Source organism: Rhinopithecus bieti, unplaced genomic scaffold (genome assembly GCF_001698545.2).
Source record: "Rhinopithecus bieti isolate Rb0 unplaced genomic scaffold, ASM169854v2 scaffold_1618, whole genome shotgun sequence".
Lineage (NCBI taxonomy): Eukaryota > Metazoa > Chordata > Mammalia > Primates > Cercopithecidae > Rhinopithecus > Rhinopithecus bieti.
Window position 1 is genome coordinate 1,286,001 of NW_016803937.1, and position 13,043 is coordinate 1,299,043.

The 13,043-nt window shown below is 47.1% G+C and overlaps 1 protein-coding gene across 17 annotated transcripts in view; it reads right to left on the reverse strand.

The window, feature by feature from the left end:
* BANP (BTG3 associated nuclear protein) overlaps positions 1-13,043 on the reverse strand; it is a 130,315-nt gene that overhangs the window by 105,540 nt on the left and 11,732 nt on the right. For 12 of the 17 annotated variants that reach the window (XM_017859984.1, XM_017859949.1, XM_017859959.1 and 9 more), the window contains one exon: positions 863-1,019. In XM_017859984.1, coding sequence (XP_017715473.1) covers positions 863-950 — 88 coding nt within the window. In that variant the 5' untranslated portion in view covers positions 951-1,019. Of the gene's footprint in view, positions 1-858; positions 1,020-13,043 lie in introns of all 17 variants that reach the window. The other 5 variants (XM_017860026.1, XM_017860020.1, XM_017860000.1 and 2 more) reach the window with 2 other exon arrangements.

Here is a 13,043-nt window from a genome sequence, read left to right on the forward strand (position 1 = left end):
GAGGATGAGGAGGAGGAAGAAGAAGCAGAGGAAGAAGAAAGAAGAAGAAGAAATCTCTTTAAAACAGTAAGTGTGGACAAAGTGTTTTCACAGATGAAGAGATGAAGTTCCTGATATTTAGGGTTTCATTTCTCAAGGGTCTCCTTTAAACAAGTTTATGATTTCAAAGTAGACATGTGCCTTTAACATCATTTTTAAAAATTACCAGCCTTAGCAAAGGTGTAGAAAAAAACGTGTTCTCAAGCACTGTCAGTGGAAGAATTAGTAAAACATTTCTAGAGAACCTCTCAGTGTCTTAACAAAATTTTAAACACACGTAGCAATTTTACTTCTGGGAACTTCTCTATTTGCCAAGATACATATGCAAGGATCTTCCCTATAGGGTTGTGTATAAAGGAAAAATCAGACAGACTATGCCAGGAGCCCCGTGGAAGGGAAAAGTCAACTGTGGAGGGGGCACCTGTGAATGAATTCTGTGGAGTTGCTAACAGAGCAGACTTACACACACAACATGGTAAGGGTCCACGACGCCGCACACAGGGGATTACACACACAACATGGTAAGGGTCCACGACGCCGCACACAGGGATGGTGCAGGGGAGAGGGTGTAGAACACACACACACACCCAAGGAGCAGGAGCAGAGACAGCCCTCGAGACCAAGTGTCACAGGGGCCCCCTCCAGAAGGGACGTGGGGCTGAGGCTGCAGGGGCCAGGGAAGGGGGGGCCGACAGTGTTCACATCTCTAGGATTCAAACTTTTCATATACAGCATGCATTACTTTGACTTCTGCTTAAAGAAAAGAAAATAACTGGAGCAGCTTTTGGTTTTTCAAGAATAATGAGAATAATATTTCACCTACTGTCCCACAGCTCTGTACCTGGGTGGTCAGGGCTCAGGTCTTCCACTGCAATCTGAACCACATCCGCCAGGTCGTGTTCAGACATCATCCAGAGCACAGGAGAGTGGCTGGTCAACACGCAAGAGTTCAACTCCAAGAGGGGCTGGCTTTTGGTCACCTACGAAACAGAAGCAAAGGAGGAGGAGAGGACATTAACCATCACCACATGTGAAATGATGAAAACCACGAGCCGTGCACATGTATGCAAAAGGCCGTGAATGTCTGTGGATTTTTACATGCAGGGTTCTTCTTGCCTCAAACCACCAAAAGGTTAGTTTCTTTGAAAATTAACAAATAGTTGAAAACGCCACCTGCTGCCTCATTCCTTAACCACTGGACAAGTCACCAGGGCCTCTCCATTTCCAGTGCGTTCCTCATGCCCTTCCAAAGCCACCTTCCCAACACTGGCTGGGAAACATCCTCTCCCTCAGCCCAAGTCTCCAGTGGGGCCTGACTGCCTACAGCAAACGTCCTGTCACTTCCTGCTCCCGTGGGGCCTCAGCCCTGCTACACTCACCACACCCCAGAAAGCAGCATCCCACCCACACCACACCACTGGTCTCCATGGTGATATACCATCTCTCCTCCCAAATCTCTCCCAACTGACCCCACTGGTCTCCATGGTGATACGTCATCTCTCTCCTCCCAAATCTCTCCCAACTGCACGCTTCCATCTAGACTATAACCCATACTCCGTTTCTGCTACCCCACAGGCCGGCGGAGTGGCAGCACCTCTGTTCTGCTTTCTTTCTGCTCTCAGGTTCTGTCCTGAACCCAAGCAGCATCGTGCCACCATGTCCAAGGGGGAACCATCTGTCCTGTCCACAACTGTGCTGTCCAGGGTGGGGCTATCCCCGAGCCTGGCACAGTGTCTGAAACACAGTCAGGGGCTTTCCCCCAGCTCCTGTGACTCTGATTAGGCCTCAAGAGAACTTATTTTCCAAAGTAAAAATGAGGCTGCATCATTCAAACTATGGTCTATGGACACACAGATTCAAATATAGGACTCCAAATATATGATGTCGTTGAAATGAGGAATGAATGTGACCATATTTTTTTTATCACATTATACTTTATATTTTAATTATTGACACATAAATGGTATAAAGTAAACTGTCTTCCCTGAACTACACTATACACTTCTTAAGCGCAGAAACCCTGTGCCCAGCTCTGTACAGCACAGCTCCTTTCATCAGGAAGAGTCCGTTCACTGTCCCTAACCAAACCCCATTGCAGAAGGAAAAGTGGGGTTTTTAGGTCACACGGTTTCGTTTCAACTCGAGTTCTCATTCACAACTATCTGTTTAATTGGATAGGTACCCAACACAGGAATGAAATCACCAACGCAGGCCTCACTCGTGTCCTTAAATCCAATAAAAAATGCAATTTCTCCTCTCCTTTGCACGGTTAAATTTTACAGCTTAAATGGCAACAGCTCTAGATTTCTTTTTTCTTTTCTTTTTTTTTTTTTTTTTTTTTTGAGACGGAGTCCTCGCTGCTGTCACCCAGGCTGGAGTGCAGTGCCAGATCTCAGCCTCACTGCAAGCTCCGCCTCCCGGGTCCCGCCATTCTCCTGCCTCAGCCTCCGAGTACTGGGACTACAGGCGCAGCCACCTCGCCGGCTTAGTTTTGTATTTTTTAGTAGAGACGGGTTTCACCCGTGTTAGCCAGGATGGAGTCGATCTCCACTGACTCTTTTTGCCTGGGCTCTGCTCGAAACTCCTGGGCTCAAGCGATCCTCCCACCTCGGCCTCGTATCCGCCCGTCTCGCCTCCCAAAGTGCTTGGGATTACAGGCGTTGAGCCACCGCGCCCGCCCTCTTTTTTTTTTTTTTTTTTTTGAGATGGAGTTTTGTTTTTGTTGTCCAGGCTGGAGTGCAATGGCACGATCTCGGCTTACCACAACCTCCGCCTCCTGGATTCAAGTGATTTGCCTGCCTCAGCTTCCTGAGTAGCTGTGATTACAGGCATGCACCACCACACCCAGCTAATTTTGTATTTTTAGCAGAGTCAGGGTTTCTCCATGTTGGTCAGGCTAGTCTTGAACTCCCGAGCTCAGGTGATCCACCTGCCTCGGCCTCCCAAGGTGCTGGGATTACAGGTGTGAGTCACTGTACCTGACCTCAGTTCTAGAATTTCTTGGGGATAACAATTCGTGGAAGAAGGAGCCAAGTGCTGTCTTAAATCTTCCTTTATTAGTAAAGGCAATATTTTTCACAAATGTGTGATCAAATACAAGATCTATAAAATAACAAAGGTATTGTTATTCCCACCTTATAACTTTACACAAGATTAGATGAACTGAGGAAACATAAATTAATTGTCCTTAACAAAAAAAAAAGAGCTGATGACAAATAACTGGAGGGGGAGACACAAAGCCTCAGAGGGACCAGCGCTGAACCTCTAAAAAGTCCAGCTGAGAAAGACGGAATGAGACAGATGTTTAATCTCCCTAAATCCTCCCATACAGACACACAGAGCTCCAACGATAGCAAAACCAAAATCCAGGTCAATACTGCCAACAGAACGAGGTTACAGGATATTCCTCAAGAACCCCAAACACAAGCAGATGGGGACATTGGAAGCCACAAGGTCAGCATGGCACACGGGCGTAGGACGGAGGAAGCAGAGGGAAGCAGGAGCCGGGCTGAGAGCAGCAGCTGTTGGATCCACCAGGAGACCCACACAGGGGCCTGCGGGGCTGACCCAGAGGCCCAAGTGTTCTGGACCCCAAGCCCTCTCAAAACTCATTATCCAAAGCTCCCTTTTAGGCCAAACACATTGAAAAGAAACGGCCTGGAATTGAATACAAAATGTGCAGGGCATGGAAACTAGAGACCAAGGAACATGAAAGCTAATGAAAGGTGGGAGGGGAGAATGGAGCCTAGAGAGCTGAGAAAATAAGTTGCTGCATTTTTAAAACTTTCAAAAAACAACACAGGAAAGAACCCCAAAACACTGAAATTACAGAAACGATTCTAAACCAAGCCTCCGTTCTGAGCATTCAGAAAAGAAAAGTCATATAAAATGAGCAACAGAAAGTACTGAGGCCAAATATCATGCAAAAATAACATATTTCTTAAAAGAATAAGAAGCAAAATAACATCACTGCAGACAATGAAAACATTCTAGAAACATATGTCCCCAAAAGATGAAAACTAAAAAAAAAAAAAAAAAAATCCTGATAATTCAAAACAAACTGAAATACATTAAACACATAACATACCATTAACCAGAAACCAGCATTAGAAAAACTCAGAAACAAGGTGCTAGAACTCAGAATATATTAGAAAGAAAAGAAAAAATAACTTCAGAAATGAAGCCTAAACTAGAAGAACCTTAGAACAAATAAACACAATGGTGCCTTAAGAAAAACAAAATGACAAAATTTTCAAGAATAAAAAAGAAGTGAAAGAGATGAAAAAAGCTCAAGAAAAAGTAGCATATAAGACAGGAAAAGAAGACCCAACACATGTATAATAGGAGATGCTAACGATGAAAACTGGCCAGGCACAGTGCCTCACGCCTGTAATCCCAATACTTTGGGAGGCTGAGGCAGGAGGATTATTTGAGGTCAGTAATTCAAGATCAGCCTGGACATGTACTGAGGCCCTGACTCTACAACATATTTTTTAAATTAACTAGGTACAATGGCACGTGCCTGTGGTCCCAGCTACTCAGGAGGCTAAGGCGGGAAAGTCACTTGAGTCTGGGAGGGCAAGGCTGACTCCACCCTGGACAACAGACCAAGACCCTGTCTCGAAAACAGGCGAAAACTAAGCAGTGAAATGGAATACTAAAAACTGTAATTCCAGAAAACTCTCCAGGAAACAGGAGGGAAGGCACTTGAAACTACGCATTAAAAGGATACACCGGCCGGGCGCGGTGGCTCAAGCCTGTAATTCCAGCACTTTGGGAGGCCGAGACGGGCGGATCACGAGGTCAGGAGATCGAGACCATCCTGGCTAACACGGTGAAACCCCGTCTCTACTAAAAAATACGAAAAACTAGCCAGGCGAGGTGGCGGGTGCCTGTAGTCCCAGCTACTCAGGAGGCTGAGCCAGAAGAACGGCGTAAACCCCGGAGGCGGACTTGCAGTGAGCAGAGATCGCGCCACTGCACTCCAGCCTGGGTGACAGAGCGAGACTCAGTCTCAAAAAAAAAAAAAAAAAAAAAGGATACACCACAACCTAGGGGAAAAAACAAAAACAGAATCACCAACACCAAGATCCAGCCCAACAAAACATTATTTAAAGAAAAATTCCTTTAGCCATCCAAGCAAAAGATTAGGTGACTTATAATGGAAAGAAAATTAGATTATCAAACTCCAACAGAAAAAAGAATTAACATATTTAAGACACACAAGGAAAGAAATGTGAGCCAAAAATTTTATATCCAGACAAAACTACTTTCAAGTATAAAGGCAGCATCCAGTCCTCAGAGGACAATATTCCCAAAATCCCCTCGTGAAGGCACTAGCAACAAACAAGCTTCGGAAAACCAAACCACTGGAGAGGCATCAGGAAGAGCGGCTAGCGGAGCGCCCTATCTCCAGACAGAACTGAGACAGAGGAGATGAAGGAGCGGTATGCAAGGCTATGTGCTAAACGCAGACACAAGGTAACTGCTTGAAACTGGGAGGAACTGGGAGTACATATAAAAAACAAATGTAACAACTTTCAAAACTAACAAAACCAATGTTACAATGTTCATTCAGTGGCCATACCAAGTGGTAGAGTTCTTTCTTTTTTTTTTTTTTTTTTTAGATAAGAGTCTCACTCTGTTGCCCAGGCTGGAGTGCAGTGGCAGGATCTCAGCTCAAGGAAACCTCTCCCGGGTTCAAGCGATTCTCCAGCCTCAGCCTCCCGAATAGCTGTGATTAAAGGTGCCCAACAGCACACCTGGCTACTTTTTGTATCTTAGTAGAGATGGGGTTTCACTATGTGGCCAGGGTGGTCTCAAACTCCCAACCTCAGGTGATCCGCCCACCTCAGCCTCCCAAAGTGCTGGGATGGGGATGACAGGCGTGAGTCACTGTGCCCGGCCGGTAGAGTTCTTTCTGAGAACACCTTGCCTTGTGTGCAATTCTGTCATCCCTGATGCCCTTGTGAACAAGGAAAAGCAGACTATCAATAACGGTAACAACTTCACTGGATTGAAAGGGAAATATTTTTAAAATCATGAGCTCACAATATTATTAAGCCTTTAATTTTTTAATGGTAATAAAATCAAGCATTTATTCTGCCTTTCTATACAAATCATATCACTGAAAAACCAAATCATAAGCAACAGAATGTTTCTCTGTATAAAAGTATTCCAACAAAAGAACAGTCATCATTTTGCAATCCCTGATGAATCAAGAATCTAGGTAACAGAGGCAGCTGTTACCATCAGAAAAAGAAAAACACACACTACCCTGCCTCATTAATGAAGAATTCAACACCATCTATGTGGGAGGTTCCCCTACCAAACTAACAAACAAAAATGCTCAATCTAATTAAGCTTCTAGAATCCTAATACTTCCTAAGTGACAGGAAATACAGAGGCCAGAAGAACATGCTAAACTACACCACAGAAATGCAAATATGACAATCAAAATCAAAACTAGGAAACTCGGCCAGGCATGGTGGCTCACATCTGTCATCCCAGCACTTTGGGAGGTCAAGGCGGGTGGATCACCTGAGGTCAGGAGTTCAAGATCAGCCTGGCCAACATGGCGAAACCCTGTCTCTACTAAAAATACAAAAATTAGCAGGGCATGGTGGTACACGCCTGTAATCCCAGCTACTAGGGAGGCTGAGAAAGGAGAATTGCTTAAATCTAGGAGGCGGAGGTTGCAGTGAGCTGAGATCGCACCACTGCACTCCAGCCTGGGCAACACAGCGAGACTCCGTAAAAAAAAAAAAAAAAAAAAAAAAAAAAAAAAAAAAAAAAAAATCAACCTAATCAAAAATAAGCATAACGAAATGAAAATGAAATTCCAGAAAAAGAAGTTATGTAAAGATAGTCAGGCCGGGCATGGTGGCTCACGCCTGTAATCCAGCACTGTGGGAGGCCAAGGTAGGCGGATCACGAGGTCAGGAGTTCGAGACCAGCCTGGCCAACATGGTGAAACCCCATCTCTACTAAAGATACAAAAAATTAGACGGGAGTGGCAGCGCGCACTTGTAGTCCTAGCTACTCGGGAGGCTGAGGCAGGAGAATCACTTGAACCGTGGAGGCAGAGGTTGCAGTGAGCTGAGATCACACCACTGCACTCCAGACTGGGTAACAGGATGAGACTCCGTCTCAAAAAAGAAAAGAAAAAAAAAAAGAAAGTCAATCTGTTGTGTAATTTTTTTTAAAAAATTTAAATAAGACACCATTTTTCACCAATCAGACTGGCAAAAACCACAAAGTATGATACACTTAGCCAGAAGATATCAGAAAACATGGCTGTTGCACTTCTGCTGGGGGTGTAAATGGGTACAACCTCTTTGAAGGGCAATAGCTATCAAAATGCTAAATGGCCACAGCCCTTAACCTGGTCATGCCCCACACAGCATTCAGCCAGCACATACATTCACATATGTGTGCAAAGACCTACATACAAAAAAAAAAAAAAAAAACCATAACAAAACAACTTAAGGCATTGTTTTTAGCAGCAAAAGAATGGATGTCAGCATTGCACAGCTAAGGATGAATATACCACGCACATCTTCAGGTGTCAACAAGAGCCCCTGAGAAGTGGCTCCCAAGGTGCAGGATCCTGTGAATATCAACAGGGCAGGGCAGTGTGGACGAGGGCAGTGCAGATGACATGCTTTATTTTTAAGAAGTATGTTAGATATGCACAGAGTATTTCTGGGTTAAGATATACAAGACCAACAACAGCCTGGGACATGGGTGAAAGGAAATTATTTTTCACTTTTCATCCTTTAATAATGTTTCCATTTTATCATGTGCATTTATTACCTTTTCAAAAGAAAAGAAGTATACTTCTAAAAAAGGATCGGACAGGAAAATATACAGATCTAAGCTGTGGGGGTAGGGTCCATTCCAACTCCACCTACGCACGCTCACGTTCTTCAAACACTGGTGCTAAGATCAACACTGGGGTCGTGCTCAGCCTTCGGAGCTGCTCCAGGGAAGCAGAAGCCGCACGGCCTGACTGAGGTGCCCTGGCAGGCGCAACTAGCGTGAAACTTATGTGGTGACGCTACACCTGTGTCCTCTGAAGAGGACCTTTCAGCTCAGAGTCGCTGGTAGTCAGCTTGAAGATCAAAGCTACATGTCACCAACACAGCTGCCTTTTTTCCAAATTAAGAACCAGAAGCAAAGATTATTAAAGGGATAAAACTAAACCTTTTTTTTTTTTTTTTTTTTTGAGACAGAATTTCACTCTTGTTGCCCAGGCTGGAGTGCAATGGCAAGATCTCGGCTCACCGCAACCTCCGCCTCCTGGGTTTAAGAAATTCTCCTGCCTCAGTCTCCCGAGTAGCTGGGATTACAGGCACGCGTCACCACGCCTGGCTAATTTTGTATTTTTAGTAGAGACGGGGTTTCACCACGTTGATCAGGCTGGTCTCGAACTCCCAGCCTCAGGTGAGTCGCCCACCTCGGCCTCCCAAAGTGCTGGGATTATAGGAATGAGCCGCCGTACCCAGCCAACTAAACTTCTTAATGAAACCAGTAGTCCTCAGTCAAAAACCACCCAACCAACCTTGGCATTGGTGCATTTAAAACATTTTGGGGTCACAGATTGCTTTCAGAACCTTAAAAAAAAAAAGAAAAAAAAAACACTACAGAACCTTTTCGGGCCAGGTGTGCTGACTCACGCCTGTAATCCCAGCACTTTGGGAGGCCAAGGTGGGCAGATCACCTGAGGTCGTAGTTCAAGACCAGCCTGACCAACATGGTGAACCTATCTCTACTAAAAATACAAAAAAAAAAAAAAAAAAAAAAAAGCCAGGCGCGGAGGCTCACACCTGCTAATCCCAGCACTTTGGGGGACTCAGGCAAGGCACAGATCATGAGGTCAAGAGTTCAAGACCAGCCTGACCAACATGGTGAAACCCCATCTCTACTAAAAACACAAAAATTAGCTGGGCGTGATGGCGCACTCCTGTAATCCCAGCTACTCGGGAGGCCAAGGCAGGAGAATCACTTGAACCCAGGAGGCAGACGGTGCAGTGAGCCGAGATCGTGCCCCTGCACTCCAGCCTCGTTGACAGAGCGAGATCTGTCTCAAAAAAACCAAAACAAAAACCAAAAAACAATAAAATTAAAATAAAATAAAATAAAATGTACAATTATATTATTATTGCCAGCCGAGTGCAGTGGCTCACATCTGTAATCCCAGCACTTTAGGAGGAGGAGGTGGGCGGATCACCTGAGGTCGGAGTTGGAGAGCAGCCTGGCTAACAGTGAAACCCCATCTCTACTTAAAATACAAAAAAAAAAAGAACCTTTTCCAGGAAAAAGTACAGACAAAACTTTGCAGTTTCAGAGGCTCCCCTAATCCCAGAGACTCCTGGCTGCTGGTGCCAGTAACTGCTCTCCCCAGAGCTCATGGAAGAGCACTTGACATCTAGGTGTGCGGGGCATCAGACATGGACTTCCCTTGCCAGCCTGTCCCACAGCAGGCTGCGACACAAGCCTGGAAGTGGCATACGGAAGCCCCCGGGGAAACCTCCTTCAGGGGCCCTGGCCTCTGGCCTTGTCCCTTCTTCCTTGCTCCTCCTCCCACTGGTGCCAGGCATGGAAAGAGACAGCAGGAGCTGGCACCGAGGAGCAAAGCCCTGGAAGGAAGGAGCCCAGGCCTCTCCCATCCAGGGAGCTGCCACACAGGCCCAGGCTGTCTGCCTTGGACTTCCTCAAAGCACGGGAAACCAACCAACCACCTGGTTCAAAACAGGGTATTCTGGAGCCCACCACACGCAGCCAGACTAAAGCCAAGGATATGCCCTGAGGCACTTCCACAAACATTTGGCCCTGGGTCCCCAGAGTCCAGGTTAAATTCCTGCCTCCCTTAAGGGGCTGGTGGAAATAGCTTTAAATGTCCAATTCAAGCTTTTTTCTAGTTTCTAAAAGCTCTGCAAGTAGCTTCAGAAACTACTCTGCATTCACCATAAAATCCTGAATCCTAACCTCTTCCAAATGAGGACACCACACACTATTCAAGTTGTTTACTCAGAACGCCTCTGTTGCCAGGATCGAGTCATTTAAAATTCTGCTAACAGTAAAGATTTCAATAGAAAAAACTAGGGCAACAAGCCCAAGAAAACTGGAACACAGCAATGCCTGTGGTTGCTATTTTGGCAAATTAAATTTGCCATTTCTCAGAAGTCCTGGGGATAGTCCAGTCTTAATACAATAAAACAGCTGGACTGAGACTAATGCTCAAGCAAGCCTCTTACTGTGACGACTATTCAGAACCCTACCAAGTCCACCAAAAGGTGCAGGACTCAGGGCACATATGGAAAAGCAGGGCCTACAGCCCAGAGTAACACCCTGAACGTCCAGTAGAACGGGAGTGGTGAAGAACCCATGCCCACCCAGACTGCCAGACTCCACAGAGTCATTCATATGGATGAGACCGATGTCATCACGGGAAGCAAAAGGAAAGGTCTCCAGAATATGACAGCGACAGGAAGGCATACAAGTGGAAAGTTGCACAGCAGTGCAGACGATATGATCCCAACTCTGCTTCCAAAACATGGTGTCCACGTGTGGTCATCTGTCCATGTGTGCAAACACGTACAAGACAGTCGGGGATGACGAACAGCAAACCTCAGGCTACCCACAGCAGGGAAGCTCCAACCGCGCGAGCCCCACTCTCCTGTCCACTCCGCCCTCCTGGACTGCTGAGCTTTCCATAGGCCTTATTTATTTATTACCTGTGAAACTGTTTCTAAAACAAAGTGATGTGTCTACAGACAAGGTCAACGACATCAAATCCTGATAAACTTTACAGAACCACCTTTAACCTGGCCTTAAATCCACCTCTCAGCCACCAAGGCATGGGGACCCACACATCCGGGCAGGGATAGGGAGAGAATCCACAGCCAATCAACCTCAGGTGTGCCTGATGCCACGAGCCCCGCCCAGCCTGCCCAGCCCTGCCCAGCCCTGCAAACTCTCCCTGCTCCTGGACCCTCTGCGCCTCAGGCTCAGTGGGTGATCCTGCTCTTCTCCCTCTCAGTTCCCAAGAACGCTCCTCCGGCATGTGCCCCGCACCCAGTCAGCACCCCTCCCCCTGGTCCCTCAGCATCACCCTCACACACCCTTCCCCCACGTTGCCTGCCGCCCTCCTTCCTGCCCCTCCAGCCGCGGCCCCATTTCGCTGTTCCTTTTCAGATAAAATTCCTCAGACACCCCCCACCTGTACTTGCGGTCTCCATTTTCGGTGCTCACATCCCCTCAAGATCCCCCGCTTCGGGCTGTCACTCAGTTACTCCCCAAACACTGCTCCAGCCCAAATGCTGCCCGTACTCTCCCCACCCCAAGGCCTGAGGGTCTCATTCCAGCTCCTCCCCATGCTGTCCTCCCTGCCTGGCCCCCACTCCTCTACTCTCTCTGCTGGTCCCACATCCACTTCCTAACTTGAGGATACCCAGGGCATGGCCCTGGGACCTCTGCTCAGTCAGCACTGACCCAGCGGCTCATCAACCTGTGGCTTCAGATACATCTCCACGCCAATGGCGCATACGGCTCAGACCTCGCACGTGAACTCCAAGCCACACAGCATACCACTTACTAGGCGCCTCCCCTAGGGGGTCGTCTCCATTCTAACATGTCCAAACTGAACTCCTGGCACCCACCCCAAACCAACCTGCTTCTCCCACACTTTCCACCTCAATTTAAAGCAACACCCACTTCCCAGATGTTCAGGCCAAAACTTCAGTCCTCCTGGGTTCTCCTCTCCCTCACCCTGATCCGGCCTCGTCTTCCCAGCCCAGCACTCCTAACCTAGACCCAGGCCAGCCCCTGGCTCACACGCGGCCATCTCACTGTCACCTGCACCTTTGCTGTGATCACAATAAAGAGTGCTCAAGGCGTCATATAAAAATAAAAACACACGCCAGGCTACGTCCCTTATCTGCTCCAAGCCCTCTGAGGGTTTCCCATCTCATGGGCCCTCTGCAGTGCCTCGGGCTCTCCTCCCCACCACGTTCGGCGCCTGCATTTGGGCCTCCGAACCGTGCTTCTCAGGGACACACCCAGCTCAGGGCCCTACCACGGGGCTGGCTGCCCCTGCACGCCTCCTGGATGCCTCGGCAACACTGATGTGCACAAACAGCCTTTCCGGCTCTACTGTCTGACTTACTACACATCTGAAAGGTTTCTCTTGCTTAGTGTCTCCTGCTAGAAGGTGAGCTTCACGAGGACAGGAATCGGCATGGCTGTGTTCACGGCCGGGCACCGGGCCCGGCCTGCACCACACCCAGTGAATATGTCTGTGATGAGTCCAGTGAGAACGCACCACTGACGTCATTCCCCAATGCACAATGATGAATGTCAGAAATTCTATTTAAAAACCAAGGATTAAGGTTTTCAAAGTGTGTTGTGCCCATGTCCTGATTTCAGTAAGGACTGTGCTGTAATTAAGTGACAAATCTAACTGCTCAGTTCATGAACGTGGAATCAGTGTGACCGACACACCTGACAGTGCCCATCCACTGTCAGCGAAGGCTAACGGCAGCTGGTCACTTGGTGAAACACACAGCTGCAAAGGTATTGAATTTCGCTATTACTATTTCAAAAATATTGGACACCCATAAAACAAAGCCACAAAGCCATTAGAAGAGGAATAAAAGGAAACCCACTGTAACTGGGCATAAAACTTGGCTTTAACAGTAAAAGTTAAAAACAAACTGCTATAGATTATCAGTATCACATGAAAAACAGCGGCAAGGAAAGTCAAGCAAGGCTCCCTGTGTTCAACACCGGGGCCTCCTTCAACACCAGGATCTCCTCCGCCGCTGTCTAAGCCACATCACAGGCATCATTAGGGGCTCTTATAATGTAACGGGTTTGTTCCCATCAGTACTTTTAGAGCAGACATTCTTCATAGAGCTGTTTCTTCTATCAACCCTTCAGAAAAGCCCTAAGGCTGCATCTGACTTGGACGCAGTTATTTCCACAGGAAGTGGAACAATATA